This window comes from Quercus lobata, chromosome 2 (assembly GCF_001633185.2).
Source record: "Quercus lobata isolate SW786 chromosome 2, ValleyOak3.0 Primary Assembly, whole genome shotgun sequence".
NCBI classification, from domain to species: domain Eukaryota; kingdom Viridiplantae; phylum Streptophyta; class Magnoliopsida; order Fagales; family Fagaceae; genus Quercus; species Quercus lobata.
In genome coordinates this window covers 16,273,712-16,292,453 of record NC_044905.1, presented here as the reverse complement: position 1 = coordinate 16,292,453, position 18,742 = coordinate 16,273,712, and the positions used below count along the sequence as shown (strand labels likewise).

The 18,742-nt window shown below is 33.3% G+C and overlaps 2 protein-coding genes across 5 annotated transcripts; both read right to left on the bottom strand.

Annotated features, from left to right (window-relative positions):
- Nucleotides 1-1,978: 1,978 nt before the first annotated feature.
- LOC115974735 (AP-1 complex subunit sigma-2-like) lies at nt 1,979-5,006 on the bottom strand. Its single transcript, XM_031095238.1, has 7 exons — nt 4,645-5,006; nt 4,268-4,354; nt 3,563-3,654; nt 3,329-3,437; nt 3,200-3,235; nt 2,609-2,695; nt 1,979-2,525 (listed from the first exon to the last, which is right to left on the bottom strand). Exons 1-7 carry the CDS (start codon nt 4,645-4,647, stop codon nt 2,457-2,459), a joined length of 483 nt encoding a protein of 160 aa, XP_030951098.1. The 5' UTR covers nt 4,648-5,006; the 3' UTR covers nt 1,979-2,456.
- A 1,379-nt stretch (nt 5,007-6,385) lies between these two features.
- Nucleotides 6,386-13,487, bottom strand: LOC115974734. Of its 4 annotated transcripts, XM_031095235.1 has the most exons (14): nt 13,331-13,487; nt 13,114-13,245; nt 12,680-12,735; nt 12,411-12,489; nt 12,167-12,266; nt 11,974-12,043; nt 10,824-10,937; nt 10,243-10,554; nt 9,656-10,044; nt 9,356-9,455; nt 8,667-8,720; nt 8,488-8,574; nt 6,939-7,067; nt 6,386-6,793 (listed from the first exon to the last, which is right to left on the bottom strand). In XM_031095235.1, exons 5-14 carry the CDS (start codon nt 12,232-12,234, stop codon nt 6,476-6,478), a joined length of 1,641 nt encoding a protein of 546 aa, XP_030951095.1. In that variant the 5' UTR covers nt 12,235-12,266; nt 12,411-12,489; nt 12,680-12,735; nt 13,114-13,245; nt 13,331-13,487; the 3' UTR covers nt 6,386-6,475. The 4 variants fall into 4 exon arrangements, with proteins under 4 accessions (XP_030951095.1, XP_030951096.1, XP_030951097.1 ...); XM_031095236.1 differs by lacking the exon at nt 13,114-13,245; XM_031095237.1 differs by lacking the exons at nt 12,680-12,735; nt 13,114-13,245.
- Nucleotides 13,488-18,742: the final 5,255 nt, after the last annotated feature.

Sequence of the window (18,742 nt, the reverse complement as noted above, 5' to 3'; positions counted from 1 at the left end):
GCAGATTTTGGGGACTTTTTCCAAATTCCAACGACTTTTTCACAGATTTCGATGACTTTTTTTAGTTTCCAGTGACTGACTAAATTGACTGACGCTTACCCTCACCCGAAATCGACTCAACCGATTGATTTTGGTGGTCGGTTTCGGGTTCCTCCACCCAACGTCAGTGGGTCGAGTCTGGGTTGGGTCCAAAACCGACCTGGCCCGACCCGTGAACAGGCCTAGATCATATAATAAATAATATCCGATTGACACAAAATTTGACGTGTATTAAGAGTATAAAGAACATGCAATTCACAGATTAGATTTTCAAAATATGTTGCAATATTTATTTTATTGAGTGAGTTTGTAATTTTAAGTTACAACCAATTTTATAATTAAACTTTGTTCAATAAATAAGTAAATAAAGAGCTACCTTACAAGAAAATTTGGACCCTTTTTTTTAGTTAGGATAACTCTCACATGCATAAAGATATATATTTTACCACTTACTTTCAGTCATTAGCATTACTCCAATACTTAATAGATGTCTATCAATTAGATGGCTCAATCATTTGTTGGCCATCTTTGATGACAAAATCTTTGTTTAAAAATTTCATCCATAAAACGCGTACTTTAGCAATCAGTCTGTTTGGATACTGCTTATTACTGAAAACTGAAAATACTATAACAAAATCATTTTTAAATGTGTGAATAGTGCTGTGGGACCAATTTTTAATAAAAAATTTTGCTAAAAAAAGAGATTTGTGGGTCCCGTGAACAATGCACAGGACCCAGGTTTGGACGCAAACGCACACGTAAATTACGTCTTCAATAAATTACATGAACGATCGTTTCAACTCAAAAGAACGCGATTATTTCCATACATTTAGAAACCAAACGGAAAACATGCATAATTCTCAATCTTACGCACGTACGTGTACTCTACGCATAAGATACACATAAAAACTAACTGAATAAATTCCTCATCAATTGATTAAATATAATCTTTTCAAAACATTAGTATTAATGATACAATGATTACTTGATTGACTTTTTTTTTTTTTTTGATATTAGATAGAATTTATACTCTAGTTTAATCTAAGTGTATATGTGTATGAAGCTCATTCCTGAGACTTGAACCCCGGCCTTTGCTCTTCACACCCCACAAACACTTATACATGATTGACTTGGCAATGGAGCACATGTAAGGCAGAAAATCAACCTTAGAGGCACAACCTATGGTCTCCAAAGCTTAATTTAGTGATTTTTCAGGGATATAACACTTTATTGTAGTGTTTTTTTTTTTTTTGAGTAAATCTATTTTAGTGTATTGATTGCTCATATCTCATTCCGGTGAAGAAACCATGAATTTATGGGCTTGATGGTGACGAATATTGCTTCTTAATTATAGCCACTAATGACCAATATGATTTTCATCATGAGTTTTTCTTTGATTAACAATCCTCGTATCAACTTGGTGATTGTACACTTATAATGTTACCCCATTGCTATGCTAGATCAGTTTATATGTACTTTTTTTAGCAACCATCCATGACTCCATTAACAATCCCTGATGACATTGGATTTTTGCCAACCATCCATGACTCCAATGACATTGATGTTCAAGCAATTCTAGTCATATTTTTATTTTTGACATATTATTTACCCATTTATTTTGATAATTCCATAGTTAAGAAAATGAGATTTAAACTCTGGACGTCCTAGTTAGAAATATAAGGAAGTGTGATTTGAGCTACATGACTATTGACAGATTATTTACACATTTATTTTATTATGTATGGTTTAAAGGAGGGTTAGCACAGGGTAGGGTGGGAGGCCTGGGGTTTGCCTGTGGCCAAATTGGGAAAAGGTCAATTAGTTTCATGTCCTCGCCCTATCATATTCATGGATATAAGACAACGATAAGTCTAGATGCACAAAGAAGTTTACAAAAAAAAATTTACAACTATCGAGATGACAATTTGTTATCGGTAGATATCAAAGTGGGCTCAAATAAGAACCAGTAAAAATTTATTAACTAAATGTTGTGAAAATTATTGTCAGTAGCATTATTCCATGAGACAATGCTTAAATGGCTGAGGATACATAGAACACTAGTCATCCCCTTTTCATGGTGACCCATTGTTAGCTGCAGATCGCAGCATGAAGTAGAAGCATCTAGATTATTCAATAGATAAAAAGGAAAAAAGTACAGTACTCTGTTGTGCTAAATGCCGGCACACTTTCCCTCACGCCGTTTGATTTTGGCGGGGGAAGGAGGAGGGGAGCATGCACCAAGTAACATTCGAATGCAGAAATCACATACACAGTGCCACTATCATTTAGGAAACTTGTGTTCATCAGTCACTGAAAAGAGTAAGAGTTACCATAAGAGGTTGCTCGAGATTGTATGTTTTGATTATTTTCCACAAGTGTAGATATAAAACCATTTGTCGATTTGGTGGCCTGCCTGATCACATGGCCTGCTTGACCAAATCCCCTAGTAAACTGGCCTGCTCTCGAGCAGTCTCTACTAATGAATCCTACAATAAATTAATATACCCAAGCCATATATCAAATCGGAATCTTGTGAAAAAATTGCATTACAATTGGTAACAAACCATACCTGTGCAGCTACCAGCCTTGCAATTGTTCTCCTGCTTGACTCTTGAAGCTCCCCAGCAAGCAAGAGCTCATCCAGTATATAATAAGCCTGCCAATTCCAAGGTTTTACAACAGTCATTCATCCAAAATTAAGAAAAGAGAAGCAACTCCCTCCTCCCCGCAAGTGCAAGTAAAATCGCATTCTTCCCCTTTGATAAATGGTCTCAAATCTGGTTTTTCAAGCACCTTTGATTTGTTCTTTACCTTTAATTTCCCATTTTAGTCTCTGCATACTCAAAACAGATATCTCGTATAATTGGTTCATTTAAAACAGAAGAAATAGACAAAAAAAGAAAAACTGTTGTAATTCAATTAAAAATATTTTCTGTCTGGCGTTCACTGAATTATATAAACATTGAAAGTTATAACTCCAAAAAAATTTATGCTGTTATACGTATACTTAGGACCAGCAGCACATGTCCTCTTCCACCATTAAATGAAATGCCATATCTCTAGCTACTCTTGTTACATACTAAAATATACTTTGGGAAGTAAAATGAGAAAATATAAAAAAAAGATCTCAAACACAAACCAGAATAACAAAAAGAGATACCTTGTGAAAATTATAAATCAAGTCCAGCTCACAGACCTAATAAGAACGCAGAAGGAAATGACAAAAACTCAGTTTCAGATATTACAGTCATCAGCAGTCTATTTTCGGGTGAGGGTCTAACATGCTTACATTGAGAAAATAGCGGTCCAGCATCTCAACATAATGGTGAATTATATCAAGGGTCTCCAATTCATTGTCATCCTGGTCAATGCACATACTGAAATAGAGGCCGGCGTAACTGGACATGATGACATGTGAAGTGAAACAGTTATGCCTCTTCAAGATATGTAAAAACATAGAGCAGTGACACTATAAGAGAGCAGACAGGAAGTTGGAACAAAGAGATTAACAATCACACCATACCGTTTATAGACAACTTTAAGTCCCCTCCACTCCACAAAGTTACAAAGCTTGGGGCCCCGACTTAGTATAATGCCAGTGAGTTCTCGAATTACCTTTACAAAGTGTGCACCCATATAACATTTTAAGAATTTAATAACTGCATATCACTTTCAAGAAATTTCAACAGTCATAAATATAAATCCAAAAGGCTTTGTTATGTGGAAACAAACAAAATTTGAAAAAGAGATAGCTTATAGCAGCATGTTCCAAACACAAGACAACAATTTTATTAATTAACAAAGGGAAATAGAAATTCATATAGAAGAAAAGTTGGTTGGTTCTCCAATTCTTTACAAGAAATTTATGATATTTGTCAAGCAATGCACTCATTATCTGTAAGACCAAGATTCTGAAAGAAGCAAAAATAAAGGATTTTATCTCTCTGGTAGCATTAGTTAAGTAGGAATAGGAAGCATGGACACAAACACGGATGTGGGTACAACACAACGATACGAGCAATTTTTGAAAAATTATAACATGACATAGCAGGTACGACATTAATACAACACGGGTACGTAACTCCAAATAAAGTGTCCGTACTTCCTTGCAGAAAAGTTTCATTAGGATGGTCCTTTCAAGGACCCAAGTAGAAATGTGGAGCTGTTTGGCTTACATTGTTGAAAGGAAATTCAATTGCAGACAATGCAGTTAGAAAGTAGAAAATACCTTGGATCTTTCCTTTTGAGAATAAGTTGAATACCATTTCGTCAGCCTAACCTTTCCTTGCCTATTATTGAGAATGACAAAGTGAATCTGCAATGCATCAATTGAAAGAAGCACAAACAAACAAGCCAATTACACCAACAGCAACACAAAACAAATGCTAAATGTTACATAGATTCATCAAGTAGTAACACTTATCAAAGGGCTACAAGCCCAATCCTTTGAGACCAAGCTAATAAGTTATCAGGTAAAAGAATTCCATAAATTTTGGCTTGAATGAAATGGAAGAAACCAATTATTCGTTAACAAAAAAAAAAAAAAAAAAAAAAAAATTTGTTACATTACATTACATAATATAAAATTAAAATAATAAATCGTACCATTGTGATTGCGGTGATGGCGAAACGAGGCTTTTTCTTTTTGATCAGATTAGATTTGTTTCTGCAGCTTGGCCTGAAAATGCTAAAATAAATGGTATTATGAGTAAATAGAAAGAGTGAAAAAAGAGTGAGAGCTCATCCATTAAGATTTGGGCAGCTCCTTAAGCCACGGCGGATCAATCATTCACGATTTCATTTCATATGCCTCTTTATTTTATTTTATTTTATTTTAATTTCAACACTCTATTTCTTCGTAGTTCGTACTAGGCAAGCGGGTGTTAACAGAACGATCCCCTTTTTTTGGGCTCTGTATCTGTAATCTGTTTTCCGTTTTTGGGAGAGTTCTCTTCTCTTGCAATTGCAAAACAAAACGGTGCGTTTCAACTCTCATTCACAGCAGCAATGACACGTCGACATGTTATCGGTGTCACACTCTAATTTTATTTTTTCCAGTTCCAGCCCTGGGGGATTGTAAGGAAAAAAAAAATGGTTTGACAAAAAAGAAAGCCACTTTTATATATATATATATATATATATATATATATATACATACACATATACATATACATAGGCAAATGTTAACAAGCACCCTAAGTGCTTGTTAAGGTGGTACAAAAGTGAGTCCTATCTAATAAATAAATAAAATAAATAAATGAAAATGACATAAAATTAGTCCTTTTGATTATTTTAATATTTTTTTCCTTTATAAAGTTGACCCCACACTGAGAAATATGATATAAAACTGTAAAAAAAGACAAAAAATTGTAAAAAAAAAAAATCAACGGTGTTCGTTAACACAATCCTATGAAAAAATGCCTCTCATAAATATGTGTGGGGTCCACCTGCTTGTAAGAGGTTAGTCTCATACGCCTGACACATGAGATACTAGCTCATATATATTTATTAACAAACACTAATCACAGCTTGTTAAGGTGCAAAAAAGACAAAAAAAGATATCAGAATAAAAAGTCAAAAAAGACACCAAGCTGTATTTATAAAACTGAAAAAAAAAAAATTGAGATAAAGCCGTAAAAAAAACAACCTCTCTCTCTCTCTCTCTCTCTCTCTCTCTCTCTCTCTCTATATATATATATATATATATTCTTGAATTGGAAGGCACTTATTGATTCACTTGTAATTTACTGCATTTCAGGAGCCAGCTATGGGATCATGAATTACAACTTACAAGGCAATTTAGCACCGAGAGACAAGGCTAGAGCCTAGAATAAGCAATATCATGTTCTTCTATAAAATTTGTACGAGTGATTTTTGTGATCCCAAGGGAAGAGGAATGACGGATTTGAACTAGTGACATCTGTTTCATAAATTAATGACCTCCATTTCATGAGACGTGATTCTTAAGGAATTGTTTTATTTTTCATTTTTTGATAGAATTGTGTTCTCTCTCTTTTTCCTTTTTTTTTTTTTTTTTTGGAAAAATATTGATCCAAACTTATTTATCAAGCAGTGCATTTTGAAATAGCTGATTCCTCATTGAACGTATCTTTAGCCATGAAATAACTTATTTTCTTATCTATTTTACAACCAATAAACAGTGATACTATCCCTTTGTTCTCAGTCTCATTGTTTCAAGCCTTCCAAATGGTTTACTTTGTAAGCAAGTTACTGTAAGATGATAATGGACAACACTCAACGGTGGAAACAATAGACTTTCTCAAACAACCTAAATGTATGTACAAAGAAAGTGGATGTGGAAAATCCTGTAGTTTTTTCACTCTAATTACCCCTGTACAGCTTGACATTTATCCCTTATTTGGTTAAGAAAAAACAAACTCTTTACGATCCCTCGTACATACAGAGTAACGGTCAATCACACTGTTGTTCTCCCTTTGGCTAATTCTGCATGGATCACATATCGAAATGTTAAACTCGGTGGTAACCAATGGATGCACTTATCGACCCTTCCCTTAATGCATTTTTTGATAGCCTTCTGTTGAACTTCTGATAGATTCTCATGTATAACCTCCAAGAGCCCATGCATGCTTAGTGACATATCCTTTGAATAGTAGTATAGGATTTTTGGCAGATAAACCTTTGTTTCCTTGTTGATGTGGACACTGGTTTGAATGAACTCTTCTTTAGCAAGTCTGAGATCCTGAAATATATTCTTTGCTGTGTAGGCTCGAACCTAGATCCAATAAGAAATGTGTGACCACATCAGACTATACCAAATGCACATACTTTAAAAATAAATCCGAAAGTATGGTTTCAAACTAGATTGTGGAATTAGATAATGTTACCAATCACAAAGTTGAAGAAAAAAAAATGCATACCAGAGGGTCAGAGTATGCCCCTGAGCATAGCGCAAAATGAACCAGTGGCTCAGGGTATTCTAAGGCATATATATGTCTGATGCTCCCTGTCTTGAACTTCCTTCCTGGATAAAACAGTGTAGCCAGCCACTGCATTCCATTTTGTTAAAGAAGAGATTATATGTATGTTAACTATGCTTGAAATAATTATATCTTGCTTTATGCAGAATGAGCTTATACTTAGCTTGAAATTATGTTAAATCAGTCTACTAGTACTGTATAGTATGACTCAAACCCCAATTGAAATATTTGAGGCACCAGTGTAAGTGCAGATGGCCGAAGGCTACTTATCATCTGTACCGTAGTTGACATGCTGCTTTTCATAAAAATAGAACATGTGGGAAATAGAGGACCAACCCTATGGAGCCACGTGGGCCAATAAGATGAGGATTATGGTACTATAAATAGTAAATTGTAATCACTTTTTGGGGATTGAATGAAATTGCCAATTTGTGTTGCTTAGACTTAATTGTCTTGCCTTGGAGGAAGAGACTCCCTAGAAGAGATCTCAATTGGAGAAGGTGACTCTCTCGAAGAAGTCACACACTTTCATTTCCATCGTCTATTACATTCAAGCGCCCACCTTTAATCCATCAACCTCTATTCTCATCTTACAATCCCAAAACCCTAGTTGCATCACTATACATTCTAAGCCTTTTACCTTCAAGAAACTATCTCAAACCCTTAATACACTTGCTGCCCTAGCCTTGGCCAATTATCCCCATCATCTAAACCTCTCATTCTAGTCCTCACATCAACAACTACCTACATCCACACTTCTGCATTCAACCAAAATCCCACATAAAGATACAAGAAACCCAAATCCCTCATTGTTTCTATTCAAGATTCTACTTGAGTTCCCTTAAGAACACTTAAGCCATTATTGTTTTCTTAACGCAAAAATTCACAATGATATTCCCACATAGAACACTGAGTACTGCCCATTGCTTAGGTTGAAGGCCAGGCTACTTGGAATCTCTAGGGATACCAATCCTCAAAGCAATAAATGGCATTATGCAAATACAGGTCTGCTTAGGTCAATAGCAAGGGCCAATAACTTTTAAACTCGCATGGTGCATGTGAACTAGAGAACTAAATTCACCATCCACCAAAATGGTACCTGCTACTCCAAATTACCACAAAGGGAGGACATGTTAACCTCTTGGGACTTGTTACCCCATGTTGTAGCATTACTTTAACATCGATAGAACCTGACAATGAGTTTACGAAGGCTTCGAGTAGTGCGAGATCCCCACTCATTTTTTCTCCCTAGATGCCTTACGCATCCAATCAAGCCAAGGCCCCCAACCATCCTTATAATTTCAGGTGTTTTTACCAACTTGTACAACCCCACAAGCACTTGGAGACGGTTAGGAGACAAACTAGGAAATTTTCACAGTTTGGGAAGGAAGTCATATATGCCTTCATGCTATACATAGTGAACATAAGTCAAAGGATCTATATGTTTCATATACAGAATATTTGTCGGATTTTAAAGTAAAATGCATACCGGTGTTGCATAGTGTGATCGGATTCCTAGAATGGAGACTTGTATGTCATGGGCATTAATACAATGACCACCCACATTGTATGATGCCTGCAGATATATGACATTAAAATAACAGTAAGTACATTTACTGATAATATATTGTGAACATGTTAACAATCAATTCATGGTAAATTTTCTACCTTAAATATGGAGGTACTTTTTAGTCGATTATGAATTCCATATGCCAAATATGCCTGCAAGGAGAAACTCATAACACTTACCATATGCATATTACTACTATAGCCAATTGCACGTGAGTTTATAATAGTTAAAAAAAAAAAAAAAAAAAAAAAAAAAAAAAGTTAGATCAACTAAGACAAAGAATCACTTATCAAAAAAACATTCTATATTACTGTTAGACTGTAGTAGAATCAGCATGCACAATTGCTAGAGGGCTGATCATTTGGGGCATCTTATTTTGGGCAGCTTATTTTTAAGTGGGGCCCATTTTATTAAGTGAAGCTTTTGATAAGTTGTACCTAGAAAATAGAAAGGCTTTAAAAAGTTGTACCTAAATAAGATGGGGAAAATAAGCTGTAACAAACAGGCACTAAAGTCTACTTAAACATAAAGGATACCATCTACTCTGAATTAGTGCTAAATCCACAGTTGTTTTTAGCTTTCCTTAATAACCCTTTTGGACAAGAAAACCAAAAATCATACAATTGGGTTGACACTGATGTATATCATTTAAGAGGGATTCCTTGTTAGCAAACGTTCTTAGCATTTCCACCTCATGACATAATTTTCAGTCTATAAAACATTTTTGTTTCTGAGCAGCAGCATTTATTATAAGCAAAAGCTAAAGAACTTCAATTGAGGGTCATACATGCATGACCAAGGCATTATGAATATTGATCCAGAAAGCAAGCTTCTCCTCACGTTTCATCTTTCTAGGATCAACCTTCTCCAGAATTCGAACCAATGACCTACACAGCATTAAGAGAAATGAGAGAACTTTTGAAAGGATACCACAAATTCCTTTAACAGGGTGCTGAAATCTCCATCAGTGTCCCTTTTTCTGGATATTAGAAGGATAAGACTAAAACAGAACAAAGATTGGGGCTATAATATTTATCTAATATATTGCCTAATCATGATAACTGATTATGAAGTATATGTGGACCACCTGAAATTTTGTAGCATTTTAGCAGCAAAATTGAAACTATCATCGTCCAAAGATATCTTCAGAACTTCTATCATTGCAGCATATGGTCCACTATCTTCTTTTAATCCTTCAAGTTGAGGGCACACTGCTGCATCCTCAATGCAATGTGGACTCCAACTATCACATCGATTCTTAGAAGAAAATATACTTGAGGAGCTAAAGGACGTAGTAGGAGAAGCTGACAAGCCTGAATGTGTCTGAGGGTGGTTTGCAAGTTTGCAGTATATGGAAGATATGCATCTCACAATGTCTTCAGAAAGTCTATCTGGAGTATTAAGGGTGTTATCACTGCAAGACACAGCAAGGTGATCTGCTAGGCTGCGATGACCAGAATCACCATTTTTTCGGCCCTGCAAATTCTCACCACAGAAAAATTTATAAAAATAGACATTTATATAACAGATGTGCATCTCAAAATGTATCAAAGATGGAATATCCCAGAGCATACATCACAAATTTATAAAGAATTGTAAGCTTGTATGAAAAAGAAAAGGGGGGTTTTATAATTCTATTAACCAATTCTAGGTTGGACAAGGAGGGGTGTTTACCCTACTAGATGTTGATTTTAGGCTTGCAGCAAAACTCTGATTATCTGAACTGGGCCAACCATGTGCAGGGAGGACTTCATCATGATGGACTAAATCACCTTTGCCCACATGTGGCTCCATTTTGTAATGTAATTGATTTGGTAAAAAATTTTGTGATGATCTTGTCTTGTACTGTGAATAGGGTTCAGGAGTATTTGATAAGGTGGATTGATTCCCATCAAAAGCTGTCCGGTAGAGTGAAAGAAGATAACGTTCCAAATGCATAATTTCAACCTCAAGTGTAGCAATCTCCTCTTTCAATTCCACGGTTGACTGCATTTTTATATAATAAAAAAAATATAGAATATTAAAACAATATAAAACAGAATGTTAGATAATGGCCTCATTTGGTGCTTGAACATGATTCTTGAAGATGGTAATAAATCATCTGAAGTTTGAGTAGAGTTTAGATTATGAATGCAAAATTACTTCAACAACATCAGATATTTGCAGCCCAGGGCCCCAGACATGCATAGGAAGTACTCGACAATTGATAAAGTTACTACCATTAATGGCAATAAAGGTATGTATAATATACAAACCTTTGGAGTTGGAGTGCCATCGGAAGGAATAGAGTTGATGGAACAACCCACTGCCTTCCTGGAGTCCCAACATAGGGAAGCCTGGTCAGGTAATGTTCTCTCTGTCCGTACAATCTGTTTCCAAAGATACAGAATATAATTGCATGAAGATAAAAAGAAATGGAAAAGAAAAGAAAAACATGATAAGTGGTACTAGTCAAGGCATTTATGTGAACGAGTCATTCTGAAGTGCAAGCTCATGATTTTTCTAGTCAAGATTTCATAAAACATGGTATCTTAGGCCTAGTTTGTTTCAACAGATAATGAAGATTTTCATCTTTCATCAACTAGTTGACAGATAGTCAGCCTGATTCAAAGATGGACCAGGTACTTGGCTAAAGATCTGGGGCTAAATTTGATCCAAACACCTGGCTATGAATTTGGAAGTTCAAACAAAAAATACATTAGTTTGAGAAACATAGTGTGTTATTTATTTATGCTAAGTAAGCCAAAAAAAAAAGTTTGTTGTTGCTATTCGACAAATTATGCTTGTGTATATGTATTTGTGGACACACACACACGCACAAAAAAAAAAACTGATTTCCTTAATTTGGAGGATTGCAGTGATATATCCAGTTCACCAATCCTCCACAAACAGAAAGAGGCTTTGTTTTGTGTTTGACTCATTTGATGTAACCGGGTTGTATGGTCCTAGAATATGGTGTCTAATCCCCATGGACTAAACAGAAGGGTATGTGGAAGATGTTGATCCTTTTGTTCCGGGAGGAGTAGCCTCTTATCATATTGCAATAGGGATATTGGGCACGGTTGTTGCTGGAACAACTTTTCAATTGAAGTATATGGTCCCGTCGTCTTCAATGCGATCAGGGATACTTCCACCAAGAAATATAACCAAGAGTTGGCGCTTGGTAGTTGAAAGTCAAAAGATTATCAGAAGCCTGGTCTAAAATTCCAGAATCTAGACATTCCCACAAACACAGCCTGAGCTGAAGGAGGGGAACACACTTGAACCCCTCAACACTCCCACTAGCATGTTAACTTGTTAAGCAATGTTAAGGAAATGAAGAACTCAAGAAACAAATGGGAATAATATTTTACAAGCATTTGATGAGCAAGAATTAAGCAGGCGAAAAATCTCAAAAGTACTTACAGGATTAAAATAGGATGATAATCTGGGTGACATATTTAGAATACTACCGGATTGTCCATTCTCAGGAGTACTACAAAAACACCAAAATGATAAAAACAGTGGAGAAGAAGTTACTTGAATAAATTGAAGCAATAAAATTGGAACAACTGTACAGGCAAAAAAAAAAAAAAAAACTGTTTGACTAGAAAGCTACCTTGTGAAATTCAGGTGAGGAGGAGAGAGGTAAGAAGAGGAGGAAGAGCGGCAATTCACACTCAACATCCTCTTGTTTCACACAGAAACCTTGGATAATTCTGGTAGATCATTCACTATCAACAGTTAGCATTACAAAACAAAAGGCAAAAATAGTAGGCAACATAGATACAGAGATAGAGGCAAAGTGAATAATATGAGACCACAAAATTGAGGCTGAACCATGAAAAGGGAAACAGTGTTACCTAGTCAAATGTTGGATACATATCAAAGCTCCACCACCTTTTTGTCATAACTAATGCATATATCATCAGCTACTACTGCCTAATACCGAGTAAGAAAGATGGAGAACAATTAAACAAGTAGTCAAGAGGCTGACATTGCCAGTTAAGGAAATAATTAAAAACAGAGAAAAACAGTAAGAAAGATGGAGAACAATTCAACAAGTAGTCAAGAGGCTGACATTGCCATTTAAGGAAATTATAAAAAACAGAAACAAAAACGAAAAAACTACCTGCAAAAGCAATCGGACAAAACACCGGCAAATGCTTTTGGAACAACGAAACCACTCTAGTACAGCAAAAAAACTATTAATTGGGTCAAATTACATGACACAATATAGGACATGGAGTAGGTCCAAAGTCCAAACTCTAAAAGTATTTCCTTTCCTTCCAGAAAAGACCCTTTAAAGAAAAATAAAAAAATATGTGCAAGAAATGAGTAAAAAGCTTTCAATCAAACAATATCTTTTGCTAGGTGGGACGAGAGAATATAGAAGAGAGACGACCCACTAAGATGGGTTGAATTGTGCATTAAAAACAACAATTATGAGTCATTGTCCCTTCAAATCATAATTAAAGAGTACCCAAGAAAGAAAAAAAAACAAAACCCAGAAATGATGATTAGATTAGGTGGAGGAAAGTAATAGTTATGATTACAAATCTTCACCAAAAAAACAAAAGTAGCAGGTTGGCACTGCCGACTCCATCCCCACTGCACTAATTAAATCCTCGCATGCTTGCCACTACATAAATATATATACACATATTGCTCTCGGCTCTCCCCATCTCCTGCATTGTACTATTGTAGTACAGAATTGATTAATACTTTAACTCAGTACTTCAACTACCCAACAAATTATGGAGTTTGGAGATTAACTACTTACCAGAAGAGTTACTTGGTAGTAATTACAGGTGGTGGAGCATTGCATATATTAGTTTGCAACTTGCAAGGAATGTAAACATCAATGTGTGTTGACAGAACAGAAGAGTGTAATTATGTTAAAGGTGTCCGAAGTTTGAAGGAACACAAAAACGGGAAGATGTAATGGAAGTGCGTAGACACTACAGCTGTTTGTGTAATTACTACATGGGGTCCATTGTTAAATACGCTTAGATCCGATTACCTAGATACCCTACCTCTCTTTCCTATTTCATACTTTTAACAGTACTGTTTTTTAGGTTTGTTGTTGGTACTAAATAGTAATTTAATAGTTCTAGGCTTGTGCGTGATTGTCAAAATCTTAGAAGATCTTACCATCGAACCCCATTAAAATCAGTGTAAAATCTTTCATGGGGTTAGGATTGGTATGGGATCGTGATTTGGACAAATGTAACATCTTATGATTCTACTCTTATAGAATTTGTACGGTTTTCTCCCATAGAATCAATTTGGATTGGTATAGAACCGTTCCTATAGCTTCTAGGCAATAGAATTAATGTCCGTTAAAGTTATTATAAATTCTTTTGTAATCAACAGTGATATGTAAATGCCTTTTTAATTCTTTTTTTCTCTCTCTCCATTTGCCTTACTCTTCCCCTTTGGCTTGTGTTAAAGGTGGGAGGGCCATGTGGGTAGCTGTCATATAATAAAAAAACATTAGAAAAATATTATTTAAATAAAAGAGGGTGTATAATAAATAAATTGATGTGGGTATTTTGGAAAAGTAGTAGTGTAAAATAAAAAAAGTAGGTTCTTAAGCTAAAATAGACGGAAAATTTTTACATGAATTGATGCTATTGCTCTAACTTTGCTACTACTTAATCCCTGAGGTTTTTTTTTTTTTTTTTTTTTTTGGTTAAGAACAAAATTATTTTTATTTATAATTTTTTAAAGGGTATGGTTGTTTATTTTTGATAAAATTGGTTGGTTGGGCTTAATTTTTTTTTAAAATTTTACTATTAGTAATTTTTGTTGTTGAACAAATTTTTTTTTGGGCTTGTATATTTTGTTTTAGATTTATAAATTTTTTTTTATGGTCACTAAAATAAGGAAAATGTTAGAACTACAAACTTTTTTATTATTATAAATTACTGATGTAATAAGTGTTTATTAGTAAGTAAAAAAATTATGTAAGTGATGGGTCCATATGCAAACCAATAAAAATTTGTTACCAAAACAATTTGTAAAAATGTTGTAAAAAAGTTTGTGAATATAGCATTACTCTTAAAAGAATCAATAATATTATTAAAGGGGAACAAAATGTAATTTTATAAAACAAAATTGATAAAATTAGTACATATAAATATATATATATATATATATATATATAAAATTAGGGGGCTAGTCCAACCGTGGCTCCGGCCCTAGTTGTAAAGAGCTTGGCATTTTTCGTTATCTTAATACAATTGAATTTTTTTGCAGAAAAATCTTGTTACTTTGGAATTGGGATGATTTTCTTCTTGTAGCCAATAACAGATTTGTTAATTTGCAGCTTTATGTATATTTTTGGTGTTTAAAATTTGAAGTTTGTCATGTGTTGATAATTTGGTACTAAATAGTTAGTATCTTTTATGAGTACTTTGTGTGACATTTACTCTCTTTTTTCTTATAATTCTTTAGGGTTTAAATTACACATGATATAACTTTAAGTAATATTACACCATCCAATAATTCGTTATTGAATTCATATTTTAAAATTTTCATTGTTGGATTACATGTTCTATATGTTCTTAACATGCATTCCAATATTCATGCCAATTAGTTGTAATTTACCATTCAATTCATAAACTCATCTTTTATGCATTATTTTAAACTGCAAAAACTTGAATTTAAAGAATTGATTGATGACATGACTATTGATATTTAATTCTCTTGAAATTTTGCAAGCATAGAGAATGCATGAAAATAATATAATCTAACGGCTAATTTGTTAAAATTTGCATTCAATTAAAAAATATTAAGCGGTTTAACATTTCTTAAAGTTACACCAAATGTAATTCGAATTCAACCCAATTTTTTAGTATATATTATCATTATAAAAAGTAGATTTTTACCATTCTTGATCTCATCCTAACATCAAACCCAGGAAACTCTCTCACTGATTTTATGTAGGCTGCCACTCTCGACTACTTTCTATAACGTCCAAACATAGTGTTACAAAGTAATCCCGTACAATACTTCAAAAGGAAAATTTAGCATGTGAGTTACTGAGCCACCATTATTTTGTTTAGATTACATATAATATAAGGAAAATTTAGCATGTGAGTTACTGAGTCCTTACCATTATTTTGTTTAGATTACATATAGTATAAGGTTGCATAGTAGTGTACCCTCACTTCCCTTGTCTTACACGGCATTTAGACATAGAAAATTTATCAAGTAAAAAAAAAAATTTAAGGAATATATTAAAGGTTTTTTCACTTTGATTATTTTAACCCTTATTTTTGTATTTTATTCCAATTTTGCCCTTTAATGACGTTTGTTAAATTATTTTTTGTCCTTAATTTTTTTTAACAGCAAATTTTTGGGGAAAAAAAATCAATTTGAAATTTTCAACTAAATAGTGAGTGTAATTTCGAAATTCGTGAAAAATTGAACACCAAAGAGTTCCTTCCATTTCTCTCTCTTTACAAACCAAGTAAAGGAAAGGTGACTTCTCAAAAAAAAAAAAAAAAAAGTAAAGGAAAGGTGAAATATATTTTTCTCATTCCCTTTGTCATTTTTTCATTTTTCTTTCCTTATCTGGCCACAACCAAATAAAGTAATGACGTTTTTCAGTCAAAAGGAAAGCCCAGCCCAAGAGAGGGAAGAAGAAGTGAAAAGGAAGGTTAATTATTTAATATAGTATTTATTGAAAATGGAGACAGCAATCCAAAAGAGCATTTATTGGTCCTTCTTCTCTTAGTCCAGACCGTGCCTTTCGGATTAATCCCCACCTATCCATCAATTCTCCATCCTCTTCAAAAGTAAACGTCAATCACTCTGAATAAACAAATAAAAATTTTAGTTGCATCTTATGTACGTATTATTTAATATTTACTCATGGCGGTTGATTTTATCAATTCGTAGTTTAGAAATTGTATTTTCTTTCCCTAAAAAAAAAAGGGTGAAACTGTACTTTCTCAATATATATATATATTTTAAATTGGTTTGTGGTGGTTTTGGATTCATAAAAGAGAAGGAGATGGGAAGAAGAGAGTGAACATATTTGTGTTTTCAGTTCTTAAAAAAATGGTGTCAAACACATTTGTTTGCACTATGAGATCTGTATGGTTAGTTTTTCTATTATTTTGAATGCAGTATAAATAGATAATATAATATGATCTATTTTGTAAAATAGATATAAAAAATAAAAAAAAGTAAATTCTTATATTAAAAAATAGATAAATATTTTATATGAGATATACGATTATTCTACCCTTACCAAACAAGGCCACAGTTCTCTGTTAATATTTACTTGGAAATGAAGGTCTTTCGAACTTTTTGTTTCTAAGTTCTAACCTTTTATCACGTAATCATTCATCAACCGAATTTCTTTCTTTTTCAATTTTCTGTTTCGGCCATAGCAAGCTTTGTGACTACAGGCTTACAGCATTTAATTAAGGTATTACGTACATTGTTCATGATAACTCTTATAAAATATTGAGTACGATATTTAATACAGTTAGCTAGTTCAACACATTTCTGACAAAACTGGAAAAAAGAAATAGACAACCATGCAATTCTCTAGGTAGTCTCGAGAGTCACTATTGGTGAACAGAAATTTTTATACGAAATATATGAACATTATACCCTTACCAAACGCCCACATTTCTCTGTTAATATTTACTTGGAAATGAATGTCTTTCGAGTTTTTTTTTTTTTTTTTTTTGTTTGTTTGTTTGGTTCTAACCTTTTATCACGAAATCATTTATCAACCAAATTTCTTTCTTTTTCATTATTCTGTTTCGGCCATAGCAATCTTGTTTGTGACTACAGGCCTACAGCATTTATTTACATAAGGTATTACGTGCAGTGTTCATGATAACTCTTATAAAATATTGAGTACGATATTTAATACAATTAGCTAGTTCAACACATTTCTGATAAAACTGGAAAAAAGAAATAGACAACCAAGCAATTCTCGAGGTAGTCTCGAGAGTCACAATTGGTGAAGTATTATTTTGTTTTTGTCCCTGAAAAATTGGTGAAGTGAAAATATTGAGACCAAGTTGATCTGATTCTCTATAAAGGAAGGTAGGAGGAAGTTGATCTGATTATTAATTAAGATTCACATTGAAATAAATGACAAAGATTTACATTTTTACGATTAATTATAAATATATATTTTTTCCTTTTAGAAACTAATTACAAAGAGTTAAAGACACCCTCACGATTCCTAGCTACAATTCACCACATAGTGAAAAATGAAATTCAGGACATGATTTGGTGATGATAAGTGAACAATTAATCTTCAAAGGAAAAACTACTTCAAAGCTAACCAACTTTGTAGAAAATTCACTATAGACATAATAATTACAATAGTTAAAACATACAAAACCTAAATTCACTATAGACGTAATAATTACAATAGTTAAAACATACAAAACCTATGTAACCTAAACTCTCTCTTTACAACATTAGCAAATAACACATTTGCTTTCCTATCATAGTGATTACAGAACTCTATAATCCTTTTGTAAAACTTCTTCCACAAACGAACTTGTTTGTAAAACTTCTTTACAGTATGGGAATGTGACAAGTATGTTGATTTGTTCATCATGGAATCAATATTCAGGCACGGGTAGCCCATTTTTCAAATTATAAAATCTATTTACATAAACAAAAGAAACAAAGTTGGTAGTACTCTAAGCACCATTCGTATATATAATTATCATTAAATACAGTGATGTATATATAAGGAAGATCATGCTTTCCATTTCAAGTAAAAAAAAGAACTTATATTTTGAATTTATATTATATAAATTAAGTGCCATATCAATTTAAATTTTAGATTTATAATATTTAATCTGAATAATGAAATAGATCCATTTCAAATGGAAAGGATCCTAATATTCCATAGAAAGGATAAAAACTCAATACAGTAAAAAATTCAAATCCCAAATTAGCAATTAGAAAAAAAAGTGATGTCATTTATTTATATACAAGAAATGTTATATTTACAACATTTTTATAATAAATTTTAAGTGACAGATTGCTATTGATATGGCAAAAAATCAATTTTAATGATAAATTCAAATTATAACCAATAATTACTAACCAACTATGATTTGTTGTGAAAATATCGTGGATATATCATTTATCTTTATATACACCAATTTCTTTATTTACTGTTTTACAAAAATTTTCATTACAA